The sequence below is a fragment of the Leptonychotes weddellii genome, chromosome 5 (genome assembly GCF_054177405.1).
Source record: "Leptonychotes weddellii isolate Sample4059 chromosome 5, ASM5417740v2, whole genome shotgun sequence".
NCBI lineage: Eukaryota > Metazoa > Chordata > Mammalia > Carnivora > Phocidae > Leptonychotes > Leptonychotes weddellii.
In genome coordinates, this window is record NC_138373.1 from 46,966,028 (window position 1) to 46,982,068 (window position 16,041).

The 16,041-nt window shown below is 49.1% G+C and overlaps 1 protein-coding gene across 5 annotated transcripts in view; it reads right to left on the minus strand.

Annotated features, from left to right (window-relative positions):
- SEPHS1 (selenophosphate synthetase 1) overlaps positions 1–9,743 on the minus strand; it is a 30,677-nt gene extending 20,934 nt beyond the window's left edge. The window contains exons 1-3 of one of the 5 annotated variants that reach the window (XM_081820592.1): positions 9,495–9,736; positions 6,342–6,610; positions 1,382–1,485 (exon numbers count right to left, since the gene is read on the minus strand). In XM_081820592.1, the coding sequence (XP_081676718.1) occupies positions 1,382–1,485; positions 6,342–6,534 (297 nt within the window). In that variant the 5' untranslated portion in view covers positions 6,535–6,610; positions 9,495–9,736. Of the gene's footprint in view, positions 1–1,381; positions 1,486–6,341; positions 6,611–6,814; positions 8,589–8,631; positions 8,899–9,494 lie in introns of those variants that run through there. The other 4 variants (XM_081820589.1, XM_081820590.1, XM_006729060.3 and 1 more) reach the window with 4 other exon arrangements.
- Positions 9,744–16,041: the final 6,298 nt, after the last annotated feature.

A 16,041-nucleotide genomic window follows, 5' to 3' on the forward strand; every position in this document is an offset into this window, starting at 1 on the left:
TCTCTCACAAATAAATAAATAAAATCTTTAAAAAAAAAAAAAAGATATGCTGGCTAGAGGCACCTGGGTGGCTAGGTCCTGATCCCGGGGTCTGGGATGGAGTCCCGCATCGGGCTCCTTGTTCAGCGGGGAGCCTGCTTCTCCCTCTATCTGCTGTTCCCCCGGCTTGTGCTCTCTCCCTCTATCTCTGTCAAATAAATAAAATCTTAAAAAAAAGAGAGAGAGAGAGAGATGCTGGCTAAAGGCTGAATTCTGGTCCTAGCCGCCTCTGCCACCTGGTCAGGTGGGGCTCCTGTGGTCTCTCAGAAGTACTGCTCTAGAGGAGAGAACAGAAGTGCAGGGGCCAGACAGGTTTCTAGTCAACTATCTGCTTGTCACTGGCATCTGAGAGGTGACCTTCCTCCTCCCCACACTTAGCTGTCTCGGGACCCAAGTCCCTGTGCATGTGGCTTGAGTCCAGTGCCCTGGCACACAGGGAGGCCCATTTCTTTTTTTTTTTTTTTTTTAAAGGTTTATTTATTTATTTATTTGACAGAGAGAGAGACACAGTGAGAGAGGGAACACAAGCAGGGGGAGTGGGAGAGGGAAAAGCAGGCTTCCCACAGAGCAGGGAGCCCGATGCGGGGCTCGATCCCAGGACCCTGGGATCATGACCTGAGCTGAAGGCAGACGCTTAACGACTGAGCCACCCAGGCGCCCCAGGGAGGCCCATTTCTTAACAGCATGATGCTCCCCGTTTCTTCATCGGCTCCTCGTCTGGTAGGGTAGGGGGTTAAAGTCGGGCAGACCAGGAGGTTGCTGGTGTAGCCATGCACTGGGCAATTTGGAAGTAGATCTAGGCAGGGCCGTGATCAGTAGCCAGGAACTTAACGCCGCAGATCAGATACGCATTCTACATGGGGACACATGACACACTGAGGTGCCTAGTGACCAGAGTCGGAAATCGACAGTCAAGTAGCTTAACTGTGGTGAGATGCTGTTTGTTTCTGGAAGGAAACCCCTTGAATCAGTCCTGCTACCAAGTGTCGTAACACCTCATAGCCTCAAACACAGGAATGCGGAGTTTACAAACGTCAGAGAGAGAAGGCAAGAAGAAAACTCTAAGCATGTCCGTCAACAGATGTGCTGAGGACACAACAGGTGTTTGCGCCCAGACACACCCGCAGGTACAAGAGCGGCAGAGGGGCTCCCCGTGCCTGCCCCCACTGCCTTCTGCCCGGGACTGAGCGTGAGCAGGGCAGACCCAACGGCTGCAACGGCAGAAGGCAGGGCAGTGGCGGCGGGATGGTGACAACTGGCGTGTCAGGAAAGCCAAGTCCCCAGCCCCAAACCCAACCAACAAGCAGTTCCAGATGTAAACACACACCCGGATCAAACTCACCATCATGTAAGGGTCATCGACGATAGGATAGATGTAATCTGTGGTTTGAACCAGAGAGAGACCGCCATGCCTCAAAGGAATGACGCAAGTATCCATTCCAATGCCTGCAAAGACGAAAGTCGTCAGCGTCCAAAAACCAAAAGGAAAAGCCATTTCATTTTATACCATCAGTGTTGCAAAGAGGAGCAGTTTCGGGCACGATGCTTATGGAGCACTGAGCCCTGCCAACAAAGCAATGTGTTTCCCATCAAGACCGTAAGTGAAATAAACGTGAAACGTAACTGGCTTAAGATGGAAAGTGAGAATAAAATTTGTTAGTCATGAAGACTCAACTTCAATACGGTACAATTTTTAGACTTTAATGATGCCTCCGATGGAAATTTTTCCTTTGTATTACTGTGTCATGTTGCTGGCACCACAGAGAGTTCCTTTAAAGATGAGAAAGCATCAACGGAACTTGGGTTGTCTTAGCTACAGTTACTTTTCGAGTAGATCTTTAGGCGTTCTTCTGTTTTCCCCAATAAAAGTCTGTAAAATCTGGGGCACCTGGGTGGCTCAGTTGGTTAAGCGACTGCCTTCAGCTCAGGTCATGATCCTAGGGTCTGGGATCAAGCCCCGCATCAGGCTCCCTGCTCAGCTGGAAGCCTGCTTCTCCCTCTCCCACTCCCCCTACTTGTGTTCCCTCTCACGCTCTCTCTCTCTGTGTCAATTAAATAAATAAAATCTTTTTTTAAAAAAAGTCTGTAAAATCTTTTATACATATAATAAATGTTATTATTACTTCTCCATTTTAGTCAAAAATGAAAATGACAGAGGTGGGGAGGGCGCCTGGCTGGCTCAGTCAGTTGAGCGTGCGACTCTTGATCTCGGGGTCGTGAGTTCGATCTCCACGTTGGGTGTAGAGATTACTTAAAAATAAATAAATAAGCTTAAGTGAGAGTGAGAGAGGGAGGGAGGGAGAGAGAGAGGAAGGAAAGAGAGAAGGACAAAGTCGGAACAAGTATTCATCGTTTCCAATCAAGCTTGGACAGACACTGCAGCATCTGCGGGATCTGGTATGTAGGTTACCAAAAGTATTTTTTAAGAGGAAACTTTAAAATTCCACGTTATTTCTCTTGCAGAAAACCTGTAAATGTCACCTTTACTAACTTATGCTATCAAGCCTGCAGGAAATAGTTCAATTTATTAAAAATCGTTTCTAAACATTTAGAAAGATAATATGGACAATGGATGGTCTAATTAGAAATAATTCCCTTTTACTGAAATCGGTTTAGAAATAGTCAAAACTAAGCTACTATAGGCAACATTTCTTTGGAAATCACCTGTAATGGGGACATATTCAAATTCAGACTGGCCCTCCCACCAAGCACGCTGAATACAGAGTGCTTTCCCTCACCTCTCTCGAAAGGATACCCACCTGCCCCCTTATGAGGATTTCAACTTGGCAGCACAACAGCTGAAGGTGGAGAAAAAAATCAGGATAAAATACCAAAGGAAGCAAGTGGATGGCACCCTCATAATTCAGAATTGCAAACGGAACAAGAATAAATCATATCTGCATCACACTGAGACGAATATACGAGCACCTTTCATATTCTGCTTGAGTAAAATTGCTGCAGTACAACGATCTCAGCACCACAACGCCAAAATACCCACGAGAGGCCGCGTCACAGGGGCACCTTATTTTCCCAGGCCTTGATCCATTATTATCAAAGCAAAAATAAAAACCGAGTTTAATAAAAAGCCACAGACTTTGTGAAGGCGGGCTGATTTTCCACCACACAAGATGGCAAGGCGGTGTCCGGATGGCAAGTCTCACGGGTGTGTGACAACGAAGCACACTGCCCAGGTCATGAGTGTCCATGTGCATCAGGTGGGAACACGTATGATAATTCATCTAAACGACATACGTACACACCTCCCAGAAACTTCACCTGACAACTGCTTTTCAGCGCTTAAGTGGAAAGGGCAAGAACCACAATTTTACTCATACTGAGTCTCCCTAAATTGACCCAACAGGTCATTCTGAGGATATTACTGTTTGCTTCAGGAAAGAGCAAAATACAGTTTTCTTTGGGGTTTTCATGTATAAACCACAGGCCTCCTGAAAGAGACCAGACATAGCTGCTGAATGTTAGCTTTAAATGTTTCTCATCAGGGCGCCTGGGTGGCTCAGTTGGTGAAGCATCTGCTCAGGTCATGATCCCCCGGTCCTGGGATGGAGTCCCGCTTCAGGCTCCCTGCTCAGTGGGGAGCCCGCTTTTCCCTCTCCCTGTGCCCTTCCCTCTGTTCGTGCTCTGTCTCTCTCTCAACTAACTAAATAAAATCTTTTTGTTAAAAAAAAGTTTCTATTCTGGTTAATCCAAATTTGAATTAAATAAATTTGACTTGTGAAGGATTTAATTTCTATTTATATGTATCATCAGAGCATTTTAACTGATGACTCTTGAGCATGTTTACCAAAAAACCCAACATTTCATTAGCAGTATTTTATATCAATTACGTTTTTAAATGAGGTTTTTAGGATTAAGTAAAATATGTTAGAATTAATTGCACCCAACGCTCTAGGAAATTTGAAATTACATGTGTGGCTCACATGGTATTTCTCTCATACAGCACCGGTCCATAGTGACTGGGGGAGAGAGGGCACATCTGAGATGAGCCACTGGCCTTAAAAAACCAGAGGATCAAGTTGAGAGGGAGGGACAGTCCAGGGAGAGGGCAGGTGGTAACAGACGAAAATACCACGGGGGGGCGGCGGGGGGGAAGCCTCAAATACCAGACCAAGCAGTGTTATATCTAATTACCAGTGGGTGGTGGGGAATTCTGGGTTTTCAGCAAGACTGAAACCATCCATCAAGCAGAAGAACCCAATGATCATACTACCACCACTTGCCGGCAGTGATCAGTACTTGATAGCTCTTACGTCTCAGACAAGAAACACTTATTTTAACATTTCTTTAGTGAGAATACATCTAATCAACACATGTACATTTAACAACTGTTACCATCTTAGGATCCAGGAAATCTGTCACTCGTTTAGAAAAATAGTTTAAAAACAGATAAACACACTGGTGTGTATATATTATGTGTCTATCTGGGTAAAGATACACACGGTACATATACACACACACATAATTTCCGGTACTTCCAACACTTAGAAACAGTAAGTATGATTATCTCATTCTGAAGACTGGTACACTGTCGCTCATATTAACATTAGTGACTCCTTAGTGGCTGTGTCCGGACAAGAATCTAGATCTGATTCCAAAGCAAAGCTTTGGCTATCTAGATGTTACCACTTCTGGACGAGGTTTTAATATGCTTCCTTCAGCACCCATTTGCTTGTAACCTGGGGTCCTTCTGCCCCTGGAGAATGCCAGGAATGCTCAATTTCATGAGTGGGCCTTTTTCTGGGAAAGGTTCCTGGCTTCCAAATGCTTCCCCAAAGCCCTAGGAGACTATACTCCTTTGCACTAGTATTCTTCTACCAGCTTTCTTCTGCCTCTCCGCTTACTATCCCCATCTGTCCCCTTTGCCACTGCTGGGTTGTACCTTGCAGCCTCTATTCTCACTGCAAACATGTTGGACTTAGAAACAGGGTGACAAACGGTATGGTGCGGGGAGGAATCAGAAAACATGGATTCCAGGTCCTGACCCTCGCCAAGTGACACGGGATGGGTTACCCTGCCTTCCTGCGCATCATGGGGCAGAGGGAAGAGCAATGAACTGACCCATTTTCAAAGTGCTTAACAGTGCATAGCATGCTCATAAGGTCAATGGGGGAAGTTATAAAGAGGAATTACTACTATATCCATGAGGCTTTTATTGCATTTGGTTTTGCCCATTTGGCAGCTTATTTCTCTTGACAGTGTTATCGGACAGCTTTCTCAGTACATTCTTATTTCTTGACAAGACAACATCTAATCCAACCCATTCACGTGGCATTTCTCCATGCTTAGACATCAGCTAGATGAAGCTGGTTTTCGAACTGAGCTCCTGGGAGCCAGCCCTGAGGCCCTTAGAGTGTGGGGTGTGAAGTTTCCTCTCCTCCAACCAAAGCAGCTCTGCTTTTATAGCTCCTTTACATATCAGGGAAGAAAGGAGCATCCTGGGTTGTGAGACAGAATGTTGTTAAGACAGAACTGCACAATCAAACAATGGGTGAAAATGAACAGAATGAAAACCTTATGTAAGAAAGCTGATCGGGTCACACACCGTAACTACCAAACATTCAAACTCCTAGAATACACACCAAACACTCAGAAAGCCAAGTGAGCACGGTCTTATGCCACGTCCTTAACGCACCAGACAATAAAAGCTAACAAACAATATCCCAACAGGCTAGAATTTCTTTCTGAGCTCTGTGTTTGGGAAGAGGCAAACCACTAAAACATCAGGAATTTAGTAAAGAAAAAAAAAAAAACCACACTCTCCGTGCCAGATGACGTCCTAGGGTCAGCCACACATTCAGTCCAGTCTTCTAGAACCTCCTCCCTAGCAGAGCTCATCAAACAGTGCATACTGCAGAGGAACCCAGGAGTCTCCCCCCACCCCATCACTGCCCTCTAAGCGCTGCACAATGACAGGTAAGCACTACCTTTCCTAAGGCAAAGAAGGGAATGCAAGTGTTTTAAGGAAAATTTTAGGACAGAGGCATAAAGGAGTTTCTGCTTAATCCTCAGCTAACTACAAAATTCAATTTAGTAAAAAATTCTCTTACTGTAATAGAATTGTCTCAACTGCACACTTAATAGTTTAAAAATGGCAAGAGCACATTTCTTGATGCTTTTCAAGTACTTCCTCCAAATAAGTTACAATAATACAATACTTATCGTTGCTTTGCTTTTTGAAAAAGGCACCACGGGAGGACAGAAGTTTGGCTTTTGACTCACTGACTACAATCGCAGCCAAGATGCTCTACTTTGGGGAAGTATAAAAGAAATAATGGTTCACATACCAAGCCTTGGCATAACTGCTCCCAGAAATTGCTCATCTTCTTGGAAGTGGTTCTCTTGTAAGGATTCCAGCAATTTCTGCAGGACATCTTGGGGCACTTTGCAGCCAGTGCCCTTCAGTTCAGTGAATCTGGTTAGCCGGAAGCTCTTGTCCAACTCATAACTTTCCGGGTTAAAGGACTCCCGCGTAGACATGGTTCTGGGGCGCACACACCTCACAGCTGGGCTCCTCCCCTCCCTCTCCTAGCAGTTGGTTTCTTTACAGATCCACCTAGGTAGCGCCAAAACACAAAGACACCATTAAAAAAATTCTCACCACTACTTGCTAAGAATCAAGTGAATACAGAACAGTGACAAGTAAGTGTGAGAAGAGCTGAAATCACCCAGACCACAGGCATAGGGTGATCGGAGGCCGTAACAGTTCATTACAGTGATGCATAAGCCAGATTGAATCATTTTTAAAAAGTGACTGTACCATCACAGACATCTTCTACTGAAGAAGACCTGACATCTGTGTTGCCGTAACTGTGGCTCTGAGGGGCAGCCAGGACACCTCCCCTGAAGAAGGCACTATGGGCCAACTGACACATGACACAAGACCATCTTGAGCAGTAGGTCCCAAAGGTTCTTCTGGCAGCCAGCATTATGAGAAAACTTCTAGTCACTTCATCTGTCAACCTAGAAGCACTACGGTTTAGAGATTAGAAGGCTTGGCTAAAGGGACTTCTCTGGAAAGCCTTTTAATATCTTCTGCTATCTCACATAGAAAAATAAAATGCCCATTAGACAGACACTCTGCAGGAAAAGGATGCTGATGGAAATGCACTTGATGAAATTCTTCATGATGCTCAATTCAATTTTAGAAAAGCCTGTTTTCACTCTGGGCCAAAAGTACAACATGATCCAAAACTAAGGAAGCCTCACTAAAGAACACAACTCGAAAAGTGGAATGGCTGTTTAACACAGCAAGATTAATTTTCTCCAAGAGAGCAGTGCAAAGTTCTCTAATGTTTTAATGCAGTGCTTTTTCCTAGAAAGCAAACATCCCGCCCAACAAACCAGTACACACACACCGACAAAATAAATATGCTTTCCCCTGCTCATTACGGTTTCATTGCAGAACTAAAATGAGAAATTAAACTGTACTAAATCACTGGCATTTATGGTACTTGGTACCACTGGAAGTTTCTAGGAGGGCAAACCCTTCTAAATCTGAAGTCTCAGAGGTTAAACCAGAATCTTATATGTGCTCCCAGGGTTTACAAACCTCCAGACTGATATTTTATTGGGCATAGAATTACAAACACCCCAAGTTTTAGAGTTAGTTTCCCCTATAAAATTTATGATTAAGAACATAATTCCCATTTATAGAGTTTCCGATCTCCTGGGAAGCACATCACTCATTTAAAATAAATCTTTCTCACACACACACTCACAAAATAACTGAAATAAATCTCACAAAGCCCGAGTTTAGGCAGTGATCCAAACTGTCCTTACAAAAACATGTTTGGGGTGAGCAATCATTCGGTTTGAAACCTACAACTGTGCAGGAGTAAACCTTCCAAGATTCCAAGAAATCAACCTGTCCAAAAGGAGGGTGGCAGGAGAGCAAAGCAAAATACCAGAGGGGAATTCTGAAGCCATTTTAGAGTTAGGAAAAGTCCAGTAGCACTTTGACTTGGAAGAGTTTGGAACAAAACAAGTCCTTTGCTCACAAAACGCCTCGCACTTAACATCGCCTCACTCCTACCAGGGGGGAAAAAAATCCAACTCACGAGGCATCCAGTTATTTTCCTACCTCCAACCCTACCCTTCCCCCCCCAAAAAGAGGCGGGGAATTTGAGGGACTAACTTCCTTTTAAACATTATTTATATTTTCCCAGATTTTTAAGAGGAAAAAAGTTTAAAACACCTTAAGTCCAGAAAGCACTCAGGAGTTTTAAAATTCGAACTGGAACGAGGGACACACATCCCACACTCACATCCGAACCTTGAAAACTTAGTTTTTGGAGGGTGGATGAGCGAAAATGGGGGGGGGGTTCTTGGGGAAATCGTAATTAATGGGGGGGAGTACATTTGCATAATAAGAGGTAGTCCGCTCCAACCCAGAAGCCGCATGTTTACACCTTTAAAACAATGATATGAATATTTAAAGACAACGGTTAACCCTTTCCTTCTCGGCCACCTTAATTTTTTTTTTTTTTTTTAACCGAGTGCGCCAGGCGGGCCGCACAGCTCGGGGAGCACGGTAAGCGGGGACGGGAGAGGGTGCAGCCGCAGCCCCGTACCTACCTCCCTACCCGCAAGCCCCTAAGCCCAGAATATAAACAAAGGGGTGGACTCCCGGCCCGGCGCGCGGGGGCCGGGCGCTCTCCATGCAGCACGCGTCCAGGAGGCAGCTGGAGCGCGGAGGCCGGCACGCGGGGACACCTTAAGTCTCAGGCTGCCGCCTTTAAAGGCAGACCGGGCCTCGGCTCTTTGTGCGGCGCGGCGCGGCGGGCTGGCCGCGGCCGGGCGGAGGCAGCGCGGCGCCGCCACCGGCTGGGCCATGCCCGCCCGCTCTCCCGGCGGCGGCGGCGGGAACGGCAGGGAGGGCGCGAGGCGCGCACGGCCAACCGGCCGCGGCGGGGCGGGCGCGAGCGCGGCGGGATCCCGGCCCACGGGGCCGGCTCGGCCCGGGCGCCCAGGGTCAGGCGGCGCCCGCGGGCCGGAGGGCGCGCGCGTGGGGGCGGGGAGGGCCCCGGAGACGCCGCGCGCCGCGCCCGGAGACCGGGCTGGGTTCTCCCCGCCGCGCGCGCGGGCCGCCGCCGCCGCCGCCGCACAAAAATGTCGGCGGGCGAAAAAATTAACCCTTGCGTCGCCGCCGCCGCCCTCCCCCTCCACTCCTCCCCCGCCCTTTCCTCCCTCCCTCCTTCCCCGGCTCCGCGCGGCGGCGGCGGCGGCGGCGGCGCGGGCGGTGCTTCTTTTTTAAAGCGGCCCCACCAAGCCCTGGCTCTGCCCCTCTCCAGGCAGCGCTGGAGAGCGCCGGCCGTGCACGGCTCCCGGCGGGCCCGGGCGGCCCGGAGGGGGATCTGCACGGCCGCCATGGGCCTGCGGACGAATATTCCCCTTTAAGCCTGGCGTCGCGCCCCCCCCTCCCCAAGCCAGGCGCTTACCGGTTCGCTTTGCGCCCTCCTCCTCCTCCCGAAAACGGGACTCCGGCGCTCCCACAATGCACCGGGCGCGGCCGGGCTCCCTTAAGCGTCGCCTGAATAAAAATGCCGCTCCCGGCGGCGGCGGCGCGGAGGGCGGGAGGGCCCGGGCCGCGCCTGGGCACCGCGGGGGCTCGGCCTGGCTCGGCGGGCCCCTGCCGGGAACCGGGCCGCCGCGCTCCGCCGTGCGCCGCGCGCGAGGGGCCTTTAAGGGCCGGCTACCGCCCTTTAAGAGGCGGCGGGCCGCGGCCGGAGCGGCTCGGTGGCTGCGTGCGGCCCGGGAAGGGGGCGGGGGCGATGTGCAGGCCCGAGCGCGGCAATGATTGGTCTCGGGGGAGGGGTGGGGGGTTGCAAACCCGAGGAGCGGTGGCATCCGTTGCATGATGCAAAAAGGATTGATTTCAAAAGTTGCGAGTTGCATTGGCAGCTGCCTTTGGCGCCCGGGCCACCACCTACTTTTCCTCGACCCGCCGGAAGGGCCGGGAATGTTTTCCAAAACCTGGCCGGGCTCCACCAAGCTACACCCCTGCGGGACGCAGTACCTGCTCCCCGAGCGCCGCGGTCGTTTCGTGCTGGGAGACAATGACCGTGGAAACACTTTGAAAAAGAGTAGGAGCAGAGGAAAAGCCGCCTCTGCCACGAGAAAAGATTTTTAAAACATAAACGGCGCGTGTGATTAGTAATGACTTCTGTCGTCTCTCCTTTCTATTGTTTAGCCTGGGCTCGGGAGCTAACGTGAGCCTTAGTGGATGTGCCGCCGTCCCGCAAAGTTGCTTGAATGTTCAACGTGCTTGGTAGGGAGTCCGAGCTCAAGGTTCCTCGGTTACATTGTTTGCTCTTCACATGTCCAAGTAAACATGGCAGCCTAATACTGTGTGTGTTTGAATTAACACTGATAGAAGAGCTTCCGCATGTGAAAGTGCTTTCTTCAGGTTTTCGACTCTTTAATGCATTGCTGATTAAAATAAAGCAAAAACGCTTTCCCAATACTACGTCTTTTAGGGCTTCCCTCAAAACCAAGGAGTGTGGAGGAACGCCGACCAAACTTTTCTAGGGTGGTTCAGCATTTTCTAAATGGATTTGGGGGGGCAGGAATGTTTTTGGTCACCGAAAGAGGCTTTAGGTTGTGTGTCAGGTTTGCAGGCTATGCAGATGCCCTTTTCATTCTTAAAATTTCTGCTTGAGGATTTCTTAGGGTCTTATTCTCGGTGAGGATACAGAAGTGATGTAACCTAGCAGACCGCCTGATGCAGGCTTTTCCGCTGTTTTTTTTTCTCGGTACCTCTACAGTAAGTTAGGAAAGCACAGAGTAGCCTGGATTCTCTGATGTGAGTTGTTGGACTTCTGTAAGAATGGCACGACCCTGTGTTTGGCAAAGCTGGATCTGCCTCTGAATCACCTGGGAAGATGCCTGTATACACAATCCCCAGGCAACCCTCCAGACCTCCCGAATCAGGGAAAGAGGATGCAGTATCTTTCCTCCCATCCTCCCTTTTGACATTAATTTTGTGAGTTCTTGTGGGGTTTTGGTTTTGTTTGTGAGGGGGTTTTTTGGCAAGAAAAGTCACAACTTGAAAAAAAAAGATTGGGGGGACTAGAGGCAAGGTGAGTAGGGCCCTACCTGAAGATGATGTGTCATGCTGGGGAGTTTGGTATTTATGCCATAGTCAGCAGAGTTTGGCAGATTTGTTTTTTACAAGTTGAGCTCGTAAAAAAAGGCTGTACCAGATCTGGGAGGATGCCCTCCCCAGGGGGGAAAACCGGGCCGTATCTCTAATTAGGAGGTAATTGTAATAGTCAAGACTGGAGTTGAGGGGAATGGAAACGAAGCAGCAGGACTGTAGACAAAAGAGTTGAGGGGATTTAATATGGGGTTGGAGGAAGGAGCATAAGATGACCCCCAGATTTCTAGTTTTGGGGGACCGGGTGTGTAGTAATGCTAACTGAAATAGCAACTATGGGAAGGCAAACAAGTTTAGGGGCGAGTTCAGCTTTGGAAATGTTCAATTTCAGGCACCTGCCAGATATTCTAGGCTGAATGCAATTGGTCAAACTAGGGCTTGGCAGTTGGGGTGAGGGGTGGGCTCTTGAGTCTGAGATGCAAATGTGGGATCATCAGCATGTAAATGGAGTTTAAAGCCTCGGAACGAGGCGGGATTAACCAGGAAGAGGAGTTCAGGATGAAAGTGAAGGAGACCTTGGACAGAGCCCGGCGGGGCTTCCTAATGGAATGGCTGGGCGAGCTGGAGGCTGATCCCTGTGGAGTCTGCGGGAGGCCAGCATCCTCAAAACCTACTCCTTCCTCCCCCAGCACCCCCCACCCCGGGTGTGGAGCTCTTAGCAGCTCCACAACAACTGGAGTCAAATTCTTCTGGGCAGAGGCTGTAGACTCTTCACTAAGCTAGGGATGCCTTCATTCCTATGGATTCCGTCTCCAACCTTGGGGCCCGATAACCTACTGGATCTCTCCACCCCCCTTCTTTGCCCTAAATGCATGGCTCTCTGTGCTTCCCCCCAGTCTGCTTTTCTCCCCCCAGCCTTTTCCTGAGTCCTCCCCCGTGGAGCCATCAGAGCCCCATTCCACTGGGAGCCTTCTTCCCTGAGTTTTCAGGTCCTACGGGCTCCCAACTAAAGGATGGTTCTCCTGGATTGCTTTACCTGGTGGACCCTTGTTAAAAAATACACATTTAGCAGCCCTGCCCCCAAAGATTGTAACTAGCTGGCGTAATGGGTTGAATCGGGATAAAGATTCTTTGTTTGACCAAACTTTAGTCAGGCTCCTGAAACTTCTAGCTAGGCCCATCTACAGCTCCCTTGTAAAATCCCGTTTTAGCAAGATTCCCTCCCCCACCCTCAATAATCTAATTGGGTTCCCCACCCCCCCATCCCCCAGGTGATGTCTGATCATCCCACCCCCACCCCCTGGCCTGCCTTTAGCAAGAATCCTGTTAGGTCGGTTTCGCCAGAATCCCCCCCACCCCTGTTATTTCCTCTTAGTAATTTTCCACCCACGGGTCCTCACCCTGCTCCTTGACTATAAATTCCTCTTGCCCATGCTGTTCAGAGTTGAGCCCAATCTCTCCCCCACTGCAAAATTCTCTTGCAATGCGGGGCGCCTGGGTGGCTCAGTCGTTAAGCGTCTGCCTTCAGCTCAGGTCATGATCCCGGGGTCCTGGGATCGAGCCCCGCATCGGGCTCCCTGCTCGGCGGGAAGCCTGCTTCTCCCTCTCCCACTATCCCTGCTTGTGTTCCCTCTCTCGCTGTGTCTCTCTCTCTCAAATAAATAAATAAAATCTTTTAAAAAAAAAAATTCTTTTGCGATGGTCCTGAATAAAGTTTGCCTTACCATGTTCAACCCATGTCATAAACTGTTTTCTTTAATAATTCTTGTGTCCCCCACTGGAGATGTGTTGAAGTATTAACCCCTGGTACCAGTGAATGTGGCCTTATTTGGAAGGGTCTTTGCAGGTGTGATCAAGTTAAGATGAGGTCATGGTAGATTAGTGTGGGCCTAAATCCAATGACTTATGAGAACAGGGAGATTTGGGGACAGAGACACGCGGGAAAAGGCCATGTGAAGAGCGGGGCAGAGATTGGAGTGAGGCACCTTCAAGCCAAGGAACGCCAAGGATTGCTTCTGGCCCCCAGAAGCGAGGAAGACCCTTCACTAGAGCCATCAGAGAGAGCACAGCCCTGCCAACACCTTGACTTCAGACTTCTGGTCTCCAGAACTGAGAGAGAATACATTTCTGTGTTCTGCATTAAGCCACCCAGTGTTGTGGTATTTGTCACGCAGCCCCAGGAAACTAATAGAGCTGATTGGGGGTATATGTCTGGGGGGAAGGAGTACTAAGAATCCATGCTTTTAATGGGCTCCCCTGCTGATGCTGGGGGGGCGGTTGGGGGGGGACACTGCTCTAAAGAATTCTGCTTTCTCAGACACTCAAGAGGGACAGGAGATTGCCTGTTCTGCCTCCCACATTCTATGAGCTCCAAAGCAGTCTTGGTGACATGACTTGCCTCCTGTGCTAACTTTCTCACTTCGGGAGATAGTTTTTACTATCCAGCATTACCACCACCTGTTGCCAGGATAGTCACTCCCCTACATTCCTTGTGTTGTGCCCGTTCAAAAGTGGCCCCTGATTTGTCATCACGGGGGGTAGGAGGACTCTCTGGTCATGACTAAGACCTGGTAGGTGATGGACACCCCAAATCGAATGACTTTTACCTTCACTTCAGCTACCCATTCTCATGTCTGCGCTATAAACTGTTTCTTCTCTGGGAATATTAAACATCAGCATCCTATCTCTGGTCCTATAATCCTCTCATTTCTTTACACCCGGCCACCTGCACTTCCCCCATATGAGAGTCACGGGTCTCTCAAGATGGTCCCTTTTCCTTCCATCCAGCCTGGAGCCTTCACTACGCTCCACAGTCTTATCTCCTACACTGTCCTTTGACCACATCTACCCTCAGACATTCAGCCTTACATCCCTTCCCTCCACCATCTTCCCTACCACTTTACCAGGCAGAGAAAACTCAGAGCTTAGAGATTGTGCTATGACAGATACATGATATCCAGTGCCTACTGGGCTTTCCCAACAGCTCAGAAATCCTCAAGTATGCTCTTCCAAATGTTCATTATTATCCCCAAAGTCTGTACCACAATGTACTGCCCTCAGAGGAAACCCTCCAGTTTTCCCACTCTGTCCCCACCCCACCCTTCTGACCATCAGTGTCTCAGGGGGAGAACCATCTCTGTCTATCTGAGTCTGGCCCCTCCCTGGGCACCAGCTGTCCCCCTCCAACAATAGCTAACTTAGGTTGAGGACTTACTATACACCCTACTGTATAGACTCTTTTATGAACATTGACTCTTAGAATTCTCCCAACAGCCTCGTGAGCTAGGTACTGTGATATTTTGCTTTCATGGTAGAGGAAACTAGGGCTCAGACTGATTGAGTAACTTGCCCAAGATCACCGTCTTCCTTAAGGTTCCTCTGAGGCAGATCTCGAGATGAGGATTTAGAGGAAGGGAGCTTATTTGGAGGTGATCTCAGGAAGCACAAGGCAAGAAGTGGGTAACACGAGTCAGGGAAGGAAGAAAGTCCAAAAGAATATAAGTGAGTGGGTCACCACTGTGGGCTCAACCCTGTTGGCAGCTATCTGGGAAACTGTAAGCCCCTTTGAGAGGCAAACTAATGCCCCTGACCCCAAAGATGTCTGTGTCCCAATCCCCGGGATGTGTGAACGTGTTATGTTACAGGGTAAAGAGGAATTCAGGTTGCAGATGGAACTAAGTTTGATCTTAAGGAGGTTATCCTGGATTACCTGGGTGGGCACAGTGTAATTACAGTGTCCTTAACGTGGAAGAACCAAAAGAGAGACCCAGAGACATGGCAGCGTGACAAGGATTCAGCCCAGTGTTGTCAGCTATGATGGAGGAAGGGGCCACAAATCAGAGGAAACAGGAGCCTCTGGAAGCTGGAAAAGGCAAGGAAACAGAGTCTCCTCTAGAGCCTCCAGAAAGCACTGACCCCTGCAGATACTTTGACCTTCACCTGTGATGTCCCCATCCAACTTCTGCCCCACAGAACTGCCCGATCACAAATGCGCCTGTGTTCGCAGAGTTAGTGGTCATGTGTCACCGCAGCAATAGAAAACAAATACGCCCTCTTGGAATCACAGCCCTGGCAGACAGGGAGGCTGAGACATTTCTCCAGTGAGTCCCCTGGGCCTCCGTCCCCCTGGGCAGGAACCTCAGAGCTTCCTCCTGGAGGAAGGAGCCCTGCTGTCCGGGGCAGGCAGGTGACCGAGAGGGGCATGCTGTCTGTGGGCTGGACAGTGTCCTTGAAATTCGGGTGAACTCCGAGGTGAGCCAGGCATCGATGGCATCTCCAGCTTCTGCCACAGTGCCCTGTGATAAGCGGTCAAACCAGGACTCACACTGGGGCTAAGTCTGGAGTCCATGTGCCTGGTCCTGAGGGCCTCCCTGCAGCATTCGAGGCCACGAAGCACATTCCTCTCCTCCTCTTCTTGAAATTCTCAGCAGGTTCATGTTAGCTCTTCCCTCATTCTCCTCCTAACCTCTTTGGCTGCTTCATCTTTTTTTTTTTTTTAAGATTAGCCATCAGGGAAATTCAAATCCAAACCACATAGAGATACCACCTTACACCAGTTAGAATGGCAAAAATTGACAAGGCAAGAAACAACAAATGTTGGAGAGGTTGTGGAGAAAGGGGAACCCTCTTACACTGTTGGTGGGAATGCAAGTTGGTACAGCCACTTTGGAAAACAGTGTGGAGGTGCCTCGAAAAATTAAAAATAGAGCTACCCTATGACGCAGCAATTGCACTCCTGGGTATTTACCCCAAAGATACAGATGTAGTGAAAAGAAGGGCCATATGCACCCCAAAGTTCATAGCAGCAATGTCCGCAATAACCAAAATGTGGAAAGAGCCGAGATGCCCTTCAACAGACGAATGGATAAAGAAGATGTGGTCCATATATA